The 19807-nt window shown below is 43.5% G+C and overlaps 1 protein-coding gene across 1 annotated transcript in view; it reads right to left on the bottom strand.

The window, feature by feature from the left end:
- Positions 1 to 4333: 4333 nt before the first annotated feature.
- Positions 4334 to 19807, bottom strand: part of LOC119434349 (ralA-binding protein 1-like) — a 28838-nt gene continuing 13364 nt past the window's right edge. The window contains 6 exon segments of the mRNA XM_037701517.2: positions 4334 to 7492; positions 8146 to 8208; positions 10020 to 10083; positions 13417 to 13645; positions 16589 to 16667; positions 19178 to 19549. Of these exon segments, the coding sequence (XP_037557445.1) occupies positions 7382 to 7492; positions 8146 to 8208; positions 10020 to 10083; positions 13417 to 13645; positions 16589 to 16667; positions 19178 to 19549 (918 nt within the window). The 3' untranslated portion in view covers positions 4334 to 7381.

The following is a 19807-nucleotide window of genomic DNA, read 5'->3' on the forward strand; positions in this document are numbered from 1 at the left end:
TCTTAACTAATTAACAAAAAATTACTAATGAACTTTTTAATTACTTTATGGCACATATTGCGATTTACGTATTGTAGCCGGTAAGTTTACACAACGCATTAATTAATTTCCAACATGACACCAGTTTCGAGATATTATTTTCCAAAATGTGGGATGAAATACATGGGTGTTCCTGTTGATTTTGTGCTTCAATGCATAAGAGAGTGTGTTGTTAAAAAAGTAAGTGGACCAACAGTGCATTTTGACGGCGAGTTTGATGGCGCACATCTCCAAACTGGTGTCATTTTGGAAATTCATTCCAAGTGGATATGGCTGGTAAATTCACCAGCTACAATTTGTAAATTGCAATTTGTATCATAAAGCAATTATTTAATAAGTTAATTAGTACTTTTTTTTTACTTATTTGAATATGTGTTTCAATTTTTCGTGCAAGTAATGTCCACCTCTCTGAACAATCCAGCTCAAGGACTCGAGGACTAGAGTTACGTTATGCAACAGATGATCTTAAAAAATTCCATAAATCTTAAAAATGATCGCCCGTATACACCATGTCATTACAGAACACTTAACTGAAGAATGGACACTCCCATAGAGCTATAAGGATGACATACGTTTGTCTTAATGAACAAGTGTATGTTACAAGAAAAATTAAAGTTCCTCACTATAACACAAACTGCAAACAGATCAAATGCCTATCGTAGCCGATCCATTTGATCAATAACTTTTCTGCGTGTTGTTATACATTTCTTGTGGAATTCTTCTACTAGCAACATCATGCACCCTCTGAAATGACAATTTTAGCTGTTTGTCATATTAGACAATTTTCAGCAGGTTGGGGAGTCTGGAAGAATAAATCTTCTCAACTGGAGGTATCGTCGAGATTGGCCTCTGGTTCTCCTAGCGTTTTTTCAATAAAAGGACTCAAAATTTGCGCTTTGGTGACTTGGCAAGATCATTTTTAAATGACAGCAGCAGCGAAGACACACAAGCTTTTGTCGTGCTGTCCAATTTAAATTGGTGTACACCTTAAAGATACTGCCCCATATGTTAGCTCCGGTTGGATGCAATGATTGTACACTTTTCTTTTCAGCGACTGTGGTAAGCGCCCAGTCAGGATTTGGTAATGCCTGCCATATGCACTTCAACCCATTTTTATTCTTCTGCAAGTTTCCTTATCATGATCAGGCTCCCCCTGTGAATAATTGACATAGATAAACATACTCCTGTACTGACTCTAGAGGCTGACTAGTGATCCTGAATCCTTGTTCCCTTGCCAGGCTCTTGAACATTATCTTTGTCTTATGCATATTAATCTTCAACCCCACTTCTTACACTTTCTCTGTTAAGGTTTTCAATACTTTCTTGTAATTCGTCCCCAGTGTTGCTGAACAGGACAATGTCATCTGCAAACTGAAGGTTAAGATATCTGCTGTTGATCCTCACTCCTAAGCCTTCCTAGTCGAATAGCTTGAATACTTCTAAGCATGCAGTGAATGGATGGAATTGGAGAGATTGTCTCCGTGCCTGACCCCTTTCTTGATGGGTAACTTTCTACTTTTCTTGTGGAGAACCAAGGTAGCTGTGGAATCTTTGTAGATATTTCCCAAGATATTCACATATGCCTCCTGTACTCCTTGATTACACAATGCCTTTATGACTGCTGGTATATCTCTACTGAATCAAATGCCTTTTCATAATCTACGAAAGCCATATAGAGACGTTGACTGTACTCCACAGATTTCTCGATTACCTGATTGATGACATGGATGCAATCCATTGTAGAATATCCCTTCCTGAAGCCAGCCTGTTCTCTTGGTTGATTGAAGTGTTGCCCTGATTATATGGTAAATTATCTTGGTGAATATTTCATACAATACTAAAAGCAAACTAATCTCCCTTCTTATGGATTAGTATAATATTGGCATTCTTCCAGCTCTCTGGTACACTTGGAAGTTGTAAGGCATTGCGTATAAAGGGCCGCAAGCTTTTCAAGCATATCTCCTCCATCTTTGATTAAATCTACTGTTATTCCATCTTCTCCCGCTACTTTTCCCCGGGTCATGCCTTGCAAGGCCCTTCTAACATCATCATTAGTTATAGAAGGAGCCTCAGTGTCCTGTTCATCACTACTTCGAATGAAGCTAGCGTAGCTGCTGGGTACTGTACAGGTCAGTATAGAATTCTTCTGCTGCTTTTACTATATCATCGAAACTGCTGATGACATTACCCTGCTTATCTTTCAGTGCATACATCTGCCTTATCCTCTGCTAAGTTTTCTTCCGATTTCATGCTGTGGCCATTTTTTACTGCTTCCTCAATGTTTCCCTGAGTTATAATTTCAAATATCCCTTACTTTCTTCTTGTTGATCAGTTTTGACAGTTCGGCGAATTCCATCTGATCTCTCGAGTTGGACCCTTTCATGCTTTGTCGTTTCTTTATTAGGTCCTTTGTTACTTGGGAGAGCTTACCTACTGGTTGCCTTGGTGCCTTACTCCCACTTCAATTGATGCTTCTGTAATTACCTCTGTTATCTCATTACCTCTTATCTGCCTGTTCTAAAGCTGCATATTTGTTTGCGAGCACCAGCCTGATTTCATCTGCTTTTACCCTTACTTTGTCTAGGTTGGCCTGTTTCTTCTCGACTAATTTTACTCTTTCTCTCTTCAAATTGAGACAAATCCTAGACCTCACTAACATATGGGCGCTGCATTTTACTCTACATAACACTTCATCCTGCACTATGCTGGGGTCGGCAGAGAGTATGAAATCTATTTTTCTTGTTTCTCCATTAGGGCTTTTCCAGGTCCACTTCCTATTACTGCGGTTCCCAAAGAAGGTATTCATTATTCGCAGCCTACTCCTTTTTGCAAATTCTACCAACATCTCTCCTTCAGTGTTCTTATAATCAATGCCGTAGTTTTGCATTGAAGTCACCCTTCATTACGGTATGCCGAGTCTGCACCTTTCTCATCTCTAATTCAATATCTTCATAAAACTTTTTTTTTTCATCATTGTGACTGGAGGTTGAAGCGCAGGCTTGTACTACCTTTATTGTATACCTCCTGTTCAGCTTTATTGCGAGTCTGCTACCCTCTCATTAATGCTGTAGAATTTATCAATAGTGCCCGCTATGTCCTTATGGATTAGAAATCCTACCCCGTATTCTCTCTTATCTGGAAGTCCTCTGTAGCTCCAAATGCAATGTTTCAAATCCTGGAATAAGCATCAACTAGCCTATGTTTCTCCTCCAGCTGAATCTTCTACCAAATGGATGGATGGAAAACTTTATTTTGGTCCATTGGTTCGCGCTAGTTTCCTAGCCCGAAGCGGGCCGCTCCCACGTTGGGACCGAAAGGCATAGCCTATGTCTGTTAAAATTTATGTCTAACACAACTTGCATTGCCAGTAGAGCACATTTGAATTCTTGTGATGTTTTAAATGTGTTTAGCTACTGCCCCCCTCCCTTCCCCTTTGCTCCTAAAATTGAACATTTACACTTCTTTTGTGGCTATAATACTCTGAAACACCTACAAAATTGTTTCCTTGAGACACTTTATGTACAAATTGTGCATGTCAAGATAGTGCATCAAAAGCAAAATCACCAATGAAAATAATGACATTCAAAACATAGCATATACTTTATAACATTTCTGGTTGGACCTTTGCTGCAAATCTGAATAATATGTACCGGCTCTAGTGAAAGTAGTTGAAAGGTCTGGGTGTTCGCTTTCAGAGCCTGTATGTCGTCAAGTAGCGGGTTTCACCTCTAATTGTTTTAGACTGTTTTATTTTTCAAGTTACTGGATGGGTGCTTTCAGAGTGTGCTGGGCATGAAATAGTTGATGTTTTCAGATGTGAGTTCTTGAAAATTCTTAATTTGTTCTGCTCCCGTTTGCTTTAATGATTCTGAACATGCTAACGTCGTGAAACAAAATTTCTAATGGCCAGAATTGGATGCATCTGAAGGGGACATAATAGGAGAGGACACAAGAGACAGGTTCTTAGGCTTTTACAGTATTGTGCAAAGTCTTGCACTCATTCAGCTTGAGTGCACAATATTCAAAGACAAACTTGCTGCAAGAGCGCCGTTCATACTGGTTAGTTTTGGTCATTTCTCAGGTGTCTCTACAGTAGACAGCCACAGTAGACAAGTCGTTTGTTCAATACTTTGCTGAAGATCTGATAACAGGCAGCCCTATTTGTATTAATAAGCTTTAAAATGTATTGAAAATGCAACAGGCCAACAAAATTGAAAGATTTTCTCGAGTTAAATGCAAGTTTAATTTATCGAAACTGAACTATTGTTCACACAGAAAAGGTACTGACACAGTATATTTACAAACACATATTTATTAACATGCTGTCCATCATAAACTATATCGACACTCAACAAACCATGCTTGGAAGAAGAATGAATCTTGCTACCAACTTGTACACAGAGGCCTAAAAACACAAAACAAGGTAAGTTGAAAGCCTTTGTTGAAGCCACAAGCAAAAAAGAAAATGAGTATGGCCCAATCACTATGGTCTCGCCACACTACTGTAACTCCTCTAAAAGTAATAAATAAATAAATGCAATCACAACAGGCTTCCAGGATTACTGGAGCCTTGTACATGGCCAGAAATGAGTGAAATAGAACAAGCTGGTGCACGCGACTTGAATTGGCATGCACTTATTTATGAAGCATAGTTTACATTTGAGACCAGCATTTGCTTGTACTTCAAGCTGCCTGCAGTGACAAGCATGGAAGCCTTAATAAACATTTACTAGCCACTATAGCAGTCTAAATAATGTGGCATGCACCCTTTCGGATTTCTGCATGCCAACTAAGCTGCAACAAGACTTATTTCCTAATGCTCCCCCATTTTGGGAGAGATCTGGCATACTGCAGCAATCAGGCTTGACCCCAAGAACTCGCTTGAGCAGATGCCAGCACTATAAAGCATATGGTGCATTTCAGGGGAAACAGTTTCCCATTATTTAAAAAAAAAAATTGTGTTTGTGACGAAATGGCAACTTTCGCTGGCCGAGATTCACAACAGTAGTGGAGATCAAAACATGCACGAAAATCACCTATGGGTTCTGTAAGTAACCTTGGCTAGTTGGCATTTTGAATAACTAACTTTACTGCACATATTCCAACTATGGAATTCAAGGCAGCCACTGCTGGTGGTATGTCTTCCAAGTAGAAATCCAAACTTTAGCAATGGTCCCAAGGCCTCCGTCACCACATTTGCAGTGGAATGCCACTCATCATTTTCCCAGAAAGCATTCCTTAAGCACTGCAGGACATAGGTAACTGTGCAGAACGTACATTTTGTGGCGGGTTTTCAAAATTAACACAAACCTAAAAAGTTTGCATTTCTAATGATTCCTACCACGTGGACATGCCTTGCTGGCTCCAATTTTGCCATTTGAACAAGTGCTTTAAAATATTTCAAACATCAATTAGTTAATCATCATTTGGATTATCACAAATTATGATGTCCAAATTAGTTTATCTCCAATTTCCTATTTTTTATAAGTGGAGGAAACATGTGCTATATACAGTCAAGCACCTCTACAATGAATGCCTCTACAACGAAACCACCTGTATAAAGCAGGAACAATTCTGCCCGGTTCTATTGTTAGCTGTGTGGTGTGCTACTTTTACAACCAAGTGACCTGTATAACTAATGACTTCGGAGGCCCCAAGCACTTCGTTATAAAGGTGTTCAACTGTATTGCCTCATACCTACAGCACAGCATGCAGCACCTGCTGATAGTAAGTCCAAATTATGCATCTACAACGCTTCAATTGCAACTAGCTAAGTGAGTACTAGTTGTGTTTGCTGCTAACAGGTGCTGTTAATGACCAAGTCAGCAGCATGGCATTGCTGGCATCTGTGCTAGACTAGTGCTCACGCATGTTTCAGGTCCAATCTAATGGCAAGAAACTCCTTGTAGAATGTGGAAAGAGGCTATCTTGCGTCATGTCACATAGCTTTCATGGGACGGGAACAAAGCCGTGCACAATAGAGCCCAAAGTCTCAAAAGGCTTGCTGCTAGCAAACACTCCAAAACAAAATATGTGAATGGTTAAAGCAAATATGATACACAGTGGACATATTCTGGGCAGTAGTACAGCTACTGCTGCTTGTTGGTAAAGCAGTTATATTGTTTCCTTGGCTTTGCTTCTCAGTTTGATCTTGATTTTTTTAGAACACTGCTATACAGTAAAGATAACAATCTGATACGAATGAAATAGAAAAGCATTGCAAAACTTGTGCTTTTAAGAGAAAAGAAAGCACTCAGTTATTATCGGCATCTCCTCTTCACTTGAGAAGCAGGTGTTACATCACACAAAAAATCCTCACAACAAATTATGTTGTCCAAACATACAGCACAAAAAGTGCGGTCATTTTCACTAGCGAAGCCCAATTTATCACTTCGTTTGATACATGCTTCTGAGCAATGAGCCACCAAACAATGAGAACTTGTCCCGTTTCTGTTCCTATCATGACAGTGTTCATTAATTAGGCAATATTGAACAAAGCACATGTTCAAAATGTGTAAAGACATTAGGCCAAACTTACTAGCTTGAGATCACAAGCGTGCTTGCCATGCAGAGCCAGAATGTCAACTACTTGGTGTGCAAATGAGAATGCAAGGCACACAATAACTACAGTAACCTACCAATATATCTTGATACGCATTGAGCTTGCAACATCACAGATGCCAATTGGCTTTCTTTTTCTTTGCAGCAATACTGTCTCCAGCTGTTTAGAAAAGTCACTGAAGAACTTTAGTCAGCACCACATACATTTTAGCGTTCCCATTTTAGCTACATACCAGAAGTGCGAAAAGCAGTGCTAGTGGCGATGTCTGGTGGCCCTGAGTTCAAACCAGAATGTAGTTCTTGTCTTTCATTCTTATCCTGGCGGGGATAGGTAAAGCAATGGGACGTTTTTGTCACTGCCAAAGCATTTATGACAGCAGTCAAAAGCACACAGCCACAAAATACATGCAGTATGATTGAGCACAGCATAGCAAGACATTACTGCCAGTGCTGCTGTCTTGCAGCTTCGTCATAGTATTCTGTTAATACAGTAGCATTAAAATTTACATGGATCAACAAAACCTTTTTCTCATTCATTTTTGCACGAGTGCTGACCACGCATGCAAGCCAAGAATAAATGACACGGCACACAGAGAAGACAGCGAAACAGGCTGCAACGTAAGCATGAAAATGAGAGAGAGAGAAGTCAAGGTGTGAGAAATTAGTGGAATTAATTTTTGCGAGAAGTTTGGCAGTAGTACGAATGCTTCCGACAACAGGAATCAGCATGGCTATCCCGTGTTCAGTGTTTCACCCTATGAAGAGAGATTGATCAGCCTGGTCAGACTTTCAGCATCTTGGCTTCGTTTTGGAGCAAACGCATCTTGACTTTGATTTCAACGCAAGCCTCCCGTTCTTTCAGGATCTTCTGGCTCAGGTCCATTGCTTGTTCCTACATTAAAGGGTGAAAAAGAGTGGCTGATATATAGGGTTACTGAAATCACTGGTCTCTTCTTTCCATATCATTCTCCAGCATGAAAACATTGGCAGGTTTTGAAATACGTAATCACTTTTCTTACTTCAGCTTTGCATGAACGCTTTTGATACATTTATTTCACGCACTTTTCAGCAACTGATTATTTGGCCTCTTTGCAGCCACGATACGTCTGCCATTAGCAATTCATTTCTCATTGACAACGTGCATGGCATATTTTGGCCATATCTGGCCCTTGCACCACAAAACACATCATCACGACACATGACGTTGACCTTGCAAGGCTCCTTGCATATTGGAGTGGATGTAGGCTTGCAGCTGCTCACCAATCATCATCTTAGCTCTGTGGTAAATTGCTTTTATTTACCTTTTTCTTGGTTAAAATTGAACGTCAGCGAAAAAATTTGGTTTACATTGTTTCCTTTTTTTTTTTCGGCATACACGAAAAACGTTGAACCTTAAGATATAACGTAACTGTGCACATACAGAATGATAAATCCCAAATAAATATTGAGCCTAATAACTTGTCGTGGTTTCTTTGCAAGAATCACTGCAAAGTTTTTCCAAGAAGCCTCACATCAAGCCGAGAGACAATGAAACTGGTCACTTACCGAGAGATGCTTGTTTTCTTCCATAAGCTGACTGAGTTCTTGTTTAAGTTCTTCTTCACCATCCTGGAAGCCACTCAGTAAAGGAATGACATTAACATTTTCGCTCAATGGCTCCAGGCCCAAAAGCATTTGTAGCGATGCTTCTTTAGAGGGTCTGTAAGATACTTATTGTGTGAGGTAAATTAACTTGCCCAATTGTTAATGTCACTCTTTTGGTTTTACGTGCACAAGCTGAACTAGCAAACTGGAGGAATACTATATTGTAGCCATGTAGCAAATGGGGCCAGTTCGTAGACATTCATAATGGAACAGTACAAAAGGACCAGACAAACAAAAACACAGCACTTGCCCAATCTTGTTTTCTGTTTGTTTGCTTCATTTGTGCTATCTTCTATAATTCTATAAAAGATATTAGGTGGCCATACAGTGGGAACACATTCTCCACCCTGTTCTCCACAAGGAGCTATTAGGGATGTCATAGTAGGGCAGTCTAGATCAATACTGACCACCTAGAGTTCAGACTGCACCTAAACCTGTAAGGTTAATCGGCAAGCATTTTTTTTTTTTTTAAGTTTGCCCTGAGTACATGCTTTCTGTGGGACGCATACAGATATTTTAACAATTGCCTACCTTTTCACATGGCATACATTGTTGTCATTGATCACATTGACATCGCCGCTAAAAGCTGTTTTTATGGCGCGACCATGACAGTGACTTTTTCTGAGGCTTTGCTGTTGCCGATTTTGCCTGCAGCATGCTTCAGGAAATGATTGAAGCAAGTACTCCTCTGGTGTCCTTTCACCATAAGCCAACTTTCAAGAGAATAGTCGAAGACTGATGAGCGAAACAACATTTGGGCATTGTTTGTAGTACTAAATAACTTTGCATTCAGCAGACATTGAAAAGTATACTGGAGGGTATGCTTGCAGTCTTACGCTGGCAGAAGAGGACACCGCAAGGGTACCTTCAACCTTCACAACTTCATTTTTGCATGACCTATTTTGAAATACTGTGCCGCCCCCATCTTTCAAATCTTTTAAAACTTTTTCACGAACAGAATTTATTTTCATAAAACTTCATGAAACATTTGTCAAATTTTAGAACGAGCCCAATTTTGTTAACTTTACGAAAAATTTGGGAGAGTTGGCATGTACTGAGCATCAGGAAACGCAATGAGCACAATGGCGGCAAAGATGAGCCACGTGAATGCCACAAGATGCTTGTCTGAAGCCAGTGTCTCTGGATTACGCACTTGAGCAAGCAAAAAAAATTAAAAAATTGCATAGCTTACACTGGAGGTGCAATGCTAGAGAGACAGCGGAGCTGATGGGCATCTAGCTAGCCCTGGCTTTTGAGCTAGGCTAAGAACTACCAAGTCATCCCTAGCATTTCCCGGAATTTATTGATTATCGATCGATTATTGATTAGCTATTGAGTGGCTATCGATGATTGACTAAGCTTAAGTAGTCCCAACCATCCTTAGCTAGACTTAGCCAGGCTCAGCTTCACTAGTTCATAGGGGTATGTGCCATTGCGCCCTTTCTGCACTACCGCCAGGATCGGCCCACATTTTCTGTTCCCGAATCACAGACTAACGGCCGGCTTAAACAGCTCCACTGTTAAAAGACACATTTCGAAGTTCCGTGCAGTGCACACAAATTCACACAAAGATAATTGAATATGCACATCTTATGAACTGCCAAACTTTTGTGCACACGCTCAGCTACCATCGCTTTCCACTCGGCAATCATGAGAGACTTTACAGGGAGGCACAATGAAAGCACTGTCAATGACTGCCACAAAGCTCACCAGAAAGCACTGCCCCCCAACGCAGAAATACTAACATATTTCTTTCCACAAAAACACAAGGATACACTCTCACTTCCTTCTGTTCCAGAGCTGCTGCCATCGGCTGACTCAACAGAGTACTGCTTGTACCTGCATGGCAAAGTAAAGAGCATCAATGCTGAGGGCTGGTACGCACATGTACTCGTAACAATATGAGTACACAGCTGTCCAACGAAAGGCACCCATTTCTCACCAGTGAAACCTTAATTAGTGTCTTTATAGATCTACTGAGGGAAGCTTACCTGTAACTGAAAAACTCAGATTTTCCTGCACAAAAGCACAGGGAACAGAAAAGCTGTGAGTAGGCAACTTACTTTGAATGAAACAAATCATAGAAGAGTCTGTTGCTGGGCCTGTTGGTACATACTTGTACCAACAGGCCCAAATTTGACATATATACTCTGATGACTGATGGAGGCAAACGTTTTATTTGAGGTCTCTTTCTTTTTCCCCACAAATAATTTTAAAAAATTGTGTAGTTTTACATGCCAAAACCACCATCCGATTATGAGGCACGCTGTAGTAGAGGACTCCGAATTAATTAGGAGGTCCTGGGGTTCTTTAACATGCACATAAATTTAAGTACACGGGTGTTTTCTGGATTTCACCCCCATTGAAATGTGGCCGCCAAAGCCGGAATTTGATCCCGCAATCTCGTGCTTAACCGCTCAACACCATATGGTGCATTTCTGCCGTGGTCTTCGCTTTGAGGTTCTGTATAAAGTCCAAACACGGTAACGTCATCGCCGCGCGCCATACGCTGTATGTGCGAGTGAAAGCTTGCAAGGGTCAGCCGACGATTGCAGCTCAATCCAATCTCGCGCGCGTGAGGGAGAAAGGCAGGGTGAAATCGTGCTTCTGTCGTGCATGAGGCATGGCAAGGGAGGTGAGAAAGTGGGGGCATTCGGCGGCGGCTGCGCGGGCGCCTATCTTGAAAGCGATCTGCGACGTGGAGAAAGTGCGTGTCCACATGGGCCTCGTCTTCAAAGCAATCTGCGATGTGCTTTTGATGTTTAGTTCACGTTGACGGTACGACGGCACTCTGGTGCTGTGAAATTGAGTTTCCGCCATCATCGAGAGAGATGTGTTCATATTTACCTGTGCATGCTTTACACTGTGCTTGTTAACTTAGTAAGCGAATGTTACAACATTATACAACCGATAAAACTACTATCCTTAGTTTGTATAGTTGTCTACTAATTTGCAATCGCAATGGATGCTTCGTCTATCGGGTGAAACTGTGAGATTCTTTTTTTTTTTTTCATTCCGCCAGTGTGCTTGCGGTCGTGGTGTTGTCATAGTGCTCTGTTCGAAGATGCCGTCGTCGCGGCAAGTGAAGATAACCGATTTTTTGCTGCCTACCCACAAATAAAGCCTGTCTGAGAGTGTGTGTTTGAGAGCATCGTGACATAGTTCTTTTCCGGCCGGTAAGTAGGTGCTAAACTGACATTAGCGGTTAATCCATACATCGTTTAGTGCGTACCTAAACATCGTTCCCTGGCCGACTACGTATTAACGAGGTTTGACTGTACTTGCAAGAAAGACGAATAGCAAGCCCAACTCATGCAGCGCTGGTTTATTTTTCACGCAGCCAGCAAGACGATTTCAGCTCGTCTGTTGCTCTGTGCTTGTTGCAAATATCAGATAGGGCAAGGAGCCTTTTGAAGTAGTGAACATTGACTTTGTTTTGTTGTTGTGTTGCCAGCCGCCTATTTCAAAATAGCATGCTAAGTGGGAAGAGTGAATGCTTCGAGTCTAGTTGGAAAGAAAAAAAAAAAAGCATCGATTCAGAGAGCTCAGCTTTTTGGAGTGATCAATTTCACAATACAGTGCGTTGTGTTGAAACATTTAACGAAGAAAAGTGAAAACATACAGTGAAGCCTAGCTGTATGCAGTGAAGCCCACTTTCATTAGTTTTTTTTTTTTTTTTTCTAATAAACACTGCTTTTCTGACAAACTTTTTGCTTGGTCTTGTTTTATATGATTAACAGAATCATTCGTACGAAAAAAAATTCTGCCTTTTTTGCTTCTTCACTTGTTAACTGTAAAGGGTTAATGGAGCTTTTCGTGAAGGAGAGTTTGGCGATCTCCCGTGACGGCTGAAGGAAGTACTCTCATTCCCACGGTGCTTGAGACAAACTCAAGAATTCAGTTTTGTTTGCATTAAATGCACTTCTGTTTCTAATTACAACAATTTTCGTTGCATAATCGTATAACAGTTCAAGTATTGTTTGATCACATTTAAGCTTGCTGCTGCCTATAGCCTATCCTCTCGACTCAGAGCGCCCCTCGATTGTACACACTGGTGCCATCTTATTCACTGGAAGGGGTTGTGTCATGGCTGTGCCCTGTCATCCTTTGCAACTGTGCACAAAATGGCCAGTCTGCAAGGTTTGCAGCAAGGAAGGCTCGCAAAACTGCTGGCACAAAATGCTATGGTCAGGGCACACGATTACAGCAACAACCGCATAAGTCAGCAGCCATGTTGGGTAAGCAGAAGGTTGCCAGCGTCGCTGTTAGCATCGCTATGTTTATCGCGTGCACTCTACTTCTTATAGATGGTGAACCGGGTGAGCTTCAGTTGTCAGACAGTGCTCGTCCCGTCTTTCTCCTTCTGTGCTATCGTTTACTGTGCGCTGCTATCAGGGATAGTGAATTGCACGCATGAAAGTTTGAAAGTAGATTAAAAAAAATTTTTTTTTCTGGAAACAATAGTACGTAAAATGGTGTTATGCACAATCAGAGATCAAATATTTTTCCATGAACCGAAAAGTGCCTAGTGTGTCCCTGGTGGCTTTTGTTAAAAGCTTGTTGGTGGCCGTGTAGCAGGACCACAAATCCTTCGAGGTCAAATTCGTTTAGGATGTCTCGCACTCCGTTATCTTAAAGAGAGTGCACATGTATTACTCTATGCCTTCAAATCCTCTCGTGCCATTGATGGCATTTTCATTACAAGGCAACAAGTCGATTACTATAATAGGCCAGCAATAGACAAATTTCGCCATGTTCAGAGAGGATGCGCAGTTGCCCTGTCGGCACCAGGATGGTAGCGATCCCCGACACTTGCTTGTTGTGCTTGGGTTCAAGGCAACATAAGATGAATGCAGAGGACAATGCTCCTATGAATTATTCCAGCGAAACTTAAGTGAAGTTGAGGCATGGGTCTGCTCGACCCCACTTCCACTGTAAAATCTCTCTATTCTCACCTCCCTGCATTTCGATCTCAAGGTGCAAGTGGGTTAGCCATGGTACAAACACAACACACTTCTAAACACAGTTGTCCTTCAGCCCACTTAAGACTACTACAACCGGCATGCTCTGTGGCACAGGTCGTGTAGTGACCTACATCACGAAATGAGCGGCCCAACTGCACTCCTTCGTCTTAAGTCACAAGTCGCGTCATGTTTGGAATTAAATGCTCACTTGGCCAGCTTCTCGTACTCGTCGATCTCGCTGCGAAGGCGCTCAGCCTCGGTGCGCTCTGCAGCAATCTTGCGGCGCAGCTCGTCACCCAGAGAGAGCAGCTCCTCCTGATGCACCAGCAGCTCCAGCTCCTCGCGCCGAAGCTGCTGCATTTCGGGGTCCGTCTCTTCCTCGGGAAGCTTGGGGCGCAGAGCTGCCAGCAGCTCGGCCGAGGCTTCCAATGTGGCCTCTTAACGGGGCCAAACAACAAATTTTGCAGCGTACATTTCATCTTATACTCTTTCTCACTCACTATTACTCTCAGTGCTGCTTCCTTCAATGGTGACAGTTAATTTACACAATTGAGCTTCATTACATTGAAGCCTGGTGTAGCCGACCTTGAAACGCAATATGTGAGACAATAAATATCGTTTAGACTACTATAATGAAATCAAAGACACATATAACATGCTATTGGGTATAGCAAAGAAATTAAAGGGTTGGAATTAAGTTTGAAGGAGCTTGCTGTGATGCGCTGCTACTGAGAGAAGCATGCACAACCGTTACAATTACACAAGGATCCTCGTAGCATTACTTCATGTGTTGCAAACTTCACTCGCTTCAGTAAATCACACCTTTTGTTTTCAATGTGGATTAGCCCATGGTACGCACCTGACAATGGCCATAACCTCGTTTAGTATTTTTACAATGCCTGCCCAATTTGTAGTGCAATGCCACCTTCTCAGACCAGTTGCTAGAGCACAGATAGCATTCAACATGTTTTGCTTCAACTCCTGAACTTTCACATGCAACTCTACTAGGCATGTGCGAATATTATCAGTATAGACCACTTATAACGTAACCGCTTATAGTGCAGGACCGGATATAGTGCGGCCTTTTTAGACTCCCGTTAATTTTCCCATAGCACTCCATGTACATACACGTATCGCTTATAGTGCAGTTGCGGGAAACGAAATACCGGTTACTGTGCAGCTGCCTGGGAGTACGGAAGTCAGCGGAGACGGTGAACGCTCCCCTCAAACGGGCGCCCCAAGGAGTGCTCGAGGAAGAAAGAGAGACGAAGTGGAGAAGGGCACATGGTGCGAACGAACAGCTAGTGAGGCTGAAACCAGAATCTTGAGTGCGAGTCGTGAAATATCACGGTGAGCATAGCGAGCGAGGGCCACGAAACTGCCAATGCCGGCCAACGCTCGCTTCATGATATCGGCAAATAATGAAACTTCAGGGAGTGGGCGGCACCGGCACGGCATGGCGAGGGTGCACGCGGAGACCGTGGAATGTGAGGGAGGAGGGCAGCAGGGAAGCGGATTTCGCCTCGGCAACTCCGTCGCTTCGGTGGCTCCCCTCGCCCTCCCTCGTAGCTCCCTCACTTTCGACTGTCACCGTGCGCGCCCGCCGCCGTGCAGCGCTCTAGCCCGCCCGGCGCCAGCTCCCCGAAGTTTCGTTTTCTGCCGTTATCGGGAAGCGGGCGTTTGCCGGCGTGGGTAGTTTCGTTGGCCGGCCTGGGACAGCGCCGCTGCTTCCCTCTGCGCCGTAGCCGCAGCGTTCGAGGTCAACACGTGACTAGAAAGTAGAGGAAGCATAATGGAGAAAGAAGGGTTCACTGCCATTTTCTACACGTGGCTACGGTAGCGTGGCTGAGACGTCAGCACGTACACGCATGTTCCGACGCATTGCAGAATCGGCGACCTTGCCATTTGAGAGAGGGTGAAATCTCCGCCGCATTTTTTTTCGTTCTTTTTTTTTTTGTTGTTCACGCGCGACATTGAGGGGTCTTTCCTAAGCTTTTACTCTATGGTGGTGCACGTTGAAAACACGTACAAACAACAATTTTGGTTTGCATGGTTTCGGTTGGCTCATAGCCAAGGCAAGTCACAGATGAAGGATTCATTAGCAGTTGCCAACTGATATTTATGACCCACTACATCATTCAAATGTTGCCATGGCACTGCCACCTACTTTACTGAAGCAAGTTACAGTGGTGATCGAAGTTTCGAATGCCATACATTGTTTCAGTCTGTTTTTCGGACATGATCCACGCAAACAATGCCGGAAAAATGATGGCTGTGAAGAAAGTAAGTGTCATTCAGGTTGTTTGCTGTACTCTCATTGACAAGCTAGTTTCTCAACTTTCCAAAAACCATACAGCCACTGCGAACAGATCAGTGCTGACACAGCCCCAAGGTGCGTTGGTCTACACCCAATGAAACAGTGCTAATTAGGCCGAACAGCCAAGGCAGTGTTGCCTGATAAAGCTTTGCCACTGCCTGTTGTGGCAAATTTTCGCCATAAGTTTGCCACTATATGATATGTTCGTGCGAGTGATAAGGCCTGCAATCACATGCAAGGGTTAGACCGAGGGCTGCAGAAGTAAAGTAACATTCAGGTCTGTGGGAGAAGAGCTGACAACTACAGTGAGTGTACCTACCAAATTCGTCTGTCCGCTTGCTGGACGGAACAGGTTAAGCGTGCATGTAGGCAGAGTGCATCTAGCTGAATTTGCGCAACACCGCCTAAACTGCTGGCATCATGCAGTCTCAAGGTCGCACACGACATCTGCACTTTGCAGCATCACGATGACATGCAACACACATTGAGCTGTGCGAGGGGCAAATGTGAAACTCCTTCACGGTCTCAATGACAACTTTGACGAAAGCCTGCAAACGAATATTCTGTACTGCTGGCACCGTAAAAAATACTGAACCACTAGCGTTCTTGCATGAAATTATTTGAATATCAGCACTTTGAAAATATCCATCTTCTTGTCAAGATGGAACTGTTTCCCCCTTCGCAAGTAAAGGTCCTTTTTGATATAAATATTTACATGCATTTGTCAACTTCTGGCTGTTGTGTAAAGAGCTTAAGCAAATTGCATAACTATTCAGACTGTTTGCTTCTAAATTATTTGATCCTAATACTATTCACTTTGAATTCGCTTCGAACCAAAAGATTGATATTCGTACAGGCATAAATTGTACCAGCAGTCATAACAGCACTAAAAGAAGGTTCCCATTGCCGTGATTGCATCCTACAATTTGTGGCTGATGTCTGGGGAAGTGGTGCACTCTAAGTGACACCTGGTTTTATGGCAACTGTGCAGGCATTGTAATTATACTGGAGGCCGTACGATGGTTCTCACATCCCAGAACAGCACGCAAGCAGCAAAGATTACCTTCAGTCGCGGGCTTCTCAAATCCCTCTTCCTTGAGATCACCAGTAGCATGCATCTCTCCACTGCCGACGACATCCTCCTAGACATAACACACACTGCCATTAGTGCAACATCAAAGCATACTAGCAAGCACAACCTATTGCAACTAAGTAAAGACTTGTCACCTGTTCTCGGCAAGCTGCCTTACTTATGATAGGCTGTATGTGCATGCGAAGAGTTAGGAAATAAAAATTGGACTAGAGACTTCCTGAAAAAGCATTTGAAGGGACCTAACGTCAATGGTTCCTGTTTTCCCCCAGGCAGGCCTCTTAAATGAGTAGCCATGCTGCTAAATTTGTGTGGTACCATAACGTTACATACAATTATTTTGACCGTTATATAGCTCCGGCTTTGTTTGGCCAAGCAAGCGGAAGTGCATCATGGCATAGGAGGCTGCCTTCAAGGCTGTCAGACCTCACTTTAACATATGTCACAGGAACTAAAGCGGCATTCACGCAGAGATGAAATCCCTTGCTTCACATTGGGGAATGAGCATCGCCAGGGGATGGGATACGTTTTGCTGCGCTGGAACAAAACATCCTCCTTTGGTGAAGGAGACAACAGGGATATCGCGGACTAGTCGAGCAACCTATCCCACCGCACTCACCAGCAGTATAGGGGCGGTATCTAAATTGCTTCTGCCTTCACAGGTGCTTGGCAGTCGATCGCTTTGCAGTGATTGTTATTTAGTGGCATGAGCACCTGCTGGCATGTCGAAGCTCAGCGATGAAACAACTTTGTTTTTCATTTCACTCACCACAGCATACGTGCGCCTGTGCATACGCTCAGTGTCAGGAGTATAGGCTGCTAAACTCATCTGCCGACGTTGACATTTCTCAATTGCCGCACCACACCCACACATATAAGCAGGGGAGCGGCGCAAAGCAGCATATATCATGGCTCATGACGTCATGCTTCCCTCCGTGTCAGGGGCTCCTTCATGTGGATACCACTTAAAGAACAAAAGAGTGAAGCCTCAGTGTGGTCCCATAGTTGAACAGAGAACTTGTCTTTGTCGAGACCTTCGTCTAGGTTAAGGCCCGTGAAAACAAAGTGTCGCAAAGCATGACTTAAGTGCTTCACTTCAATAAACAAAAACAAATACCGTATTTACTTGCATAATGAACGCACTCGTGTAATGAAAGCCCCCCTCCCCCTCTCTCACTTATCCGATCAAGAAGTGCGTTTTTTTCTTTTCCTCGCATAATGATCGCACCCTAAACTTGCTGCCGTGAACTAGGAAAGACATGGTACGATTCGGCATCTGATGTGGCGTTCGGTGGGTACAATTGTGTCAGACGCCGAAACGTACCGTGTGTCTCCTACTTTTATTGTGATAACAATTATATGGACACTCCATGTGCATTTTTGCCATCGGCGCCGACGGTCATGGATCAATCTTCCGCGTTCAAGGGAGGAAAGCGGGGGAGGGAAGGGAGGGGGGTGGCGCAGCAACGGCACATTGCGCGGCCTTATCTTGAAAGCGATCTGCATTGGCGGCCGAGTCAAGGTGCGATGCTGGCTTATACCATTGTGAGTGCTCTGTTCTCGCTGCTCAGTTTGCATTGAGACGATACACAGCACGAAGGTCACTTCACTCGTTGTTACTGACGCTCTTCCTCATGCCAGCGTTTGACAGCGAGTGTCCGCGGTCATCGTGTGTGATTGTTCATGTTTGCCTGTGCATGCTGACACCATGCTTGTTATTTGACATAGTTAGCGAATGTTTACAAGTTTATACGGCCGATAAAACTACTATCTTTACTTCGTATAGCTAAAAAAAGTGCATTCACTATGCGAGTAAATACGGTAGTTAACCTAATGGTTGCTGTGCCAAGATGCCCGATTACTGTAACTAAAGATGGCAGTTTAGATAGACTGGTGTCGCTGCTTCACAACCTTGAAACATGCAAAGTGAAGCAAAGAAAGTTCACAAGAGCAAAGCAACGCTACCGCTTACAAAATGCAAAGTTCAGTGCTTTCAAACATCAAGAATGCAACATCACAGATAAAGCGTAAAAAGAAAAGGCACAGCCACCAAATTGCAGTAAGTGCTACACAGTAAGCGTCACACTTTTCCTAAACATGGACAGCACGCAAGCAAAGTAAGAGTGCATAGCCAACAAGAAAAAGCCCTCAAGCAAGCCTTTTAGCCAGGCAGTGTTCATTCACAGAGATGCAACAAACTGAGCGCATGCAACAACTGCAGTATGGAACGCCATCTTCAGATCTAGTGTCAGAGAAAACAGGAGGGCCAAGCCACAGCAGAGGCACAATCCCGAAGTGACAGAAGATCCGCCGACAATATGCACCCGAAGAATGGCTGTGACAAGGACGCCAACACTGCTGGCACTGGCTGCAACAAAGGTAATGAAAAAAGTGTGCAACTGAGAAAACGTCTACAGGCAAGCGGTCTTCATTTGTGGAGGTTGCAACAAAGCAAACTACATGCAAGCCCAGCTGTGCAGAGCGCAGTCTTCAAGCGAAGGGGCCGGAGAGCACAGACAGGCCAGACCACAGTGGGTGCATCAAGTTGCGGAAAGCGCCCACCTGATGAACCACGACTGCTTCTTGCAAAGGAGCTGTCATCACCATTGGTGCCACCTTTGGGATGGGCTGATGTGAAATCGTTGGCACAACTCTCTCCATTTCGGAAGCAGCCGGTACTTCGGCTTGGACTTGGCTACTGGGGGCAGACTTGGCCGTTGTGGCTTTTAGCTGTTCACTTGAAGGATCCTTGGCAGGGGCTGGTTCGGCAGGAGGAGGAGGAGCGACAACCGGTGTCACCACGGCTTCGGGTGGCGGCTGCGGTGGAGTTGGTTCTGCGGCCGCTGGTAGTCGAAGTCGCGTGTCGATTTTCTCAATGGAGTCTGTTCGCGTGGCTTCCACGGGAACTTTCTTCACTTGTCGCAAGACGCGCAACTGTGCAGTGTATTAAGTGGGTGGGTAACAGTCAATGTGCAGGGTTCTTTCACAGTATGTCAAAATTTAAGGGCCAGGGTAGACCAGGCTTTGGGCAAGAAAGCTAGCCAAAGGAAATTTACATATTTGTGCATGCCTGTTTAGGCTTTTTGTAAGTCTTTCTGCCTTGTATAATAATATAATAAACACAATAAACATGTCTTTTAAAATAAATTTAGGCATTGATGTTGAATTTGGCTTAATCAATATGCTACATTT

This window comes from Dermacentor silvarum, unplaced genomic scaffold (genome assembly GCF_013339745.2).
Source record: "Dermacentor silvarum isolate Dsil-2018 unplaced genomic scaffold, BIME_Dsil_1.4 Seq1019, whole genome shotgun sequence".
In the NCBI taxonomy this organism is placed as follows: domain Eukaryota; kingdom Metazoa; phylum Arthropoda; class Arachnida; order Ixodida; family Ixodidae; genus Dermacentor; species Dermacentor silvarum.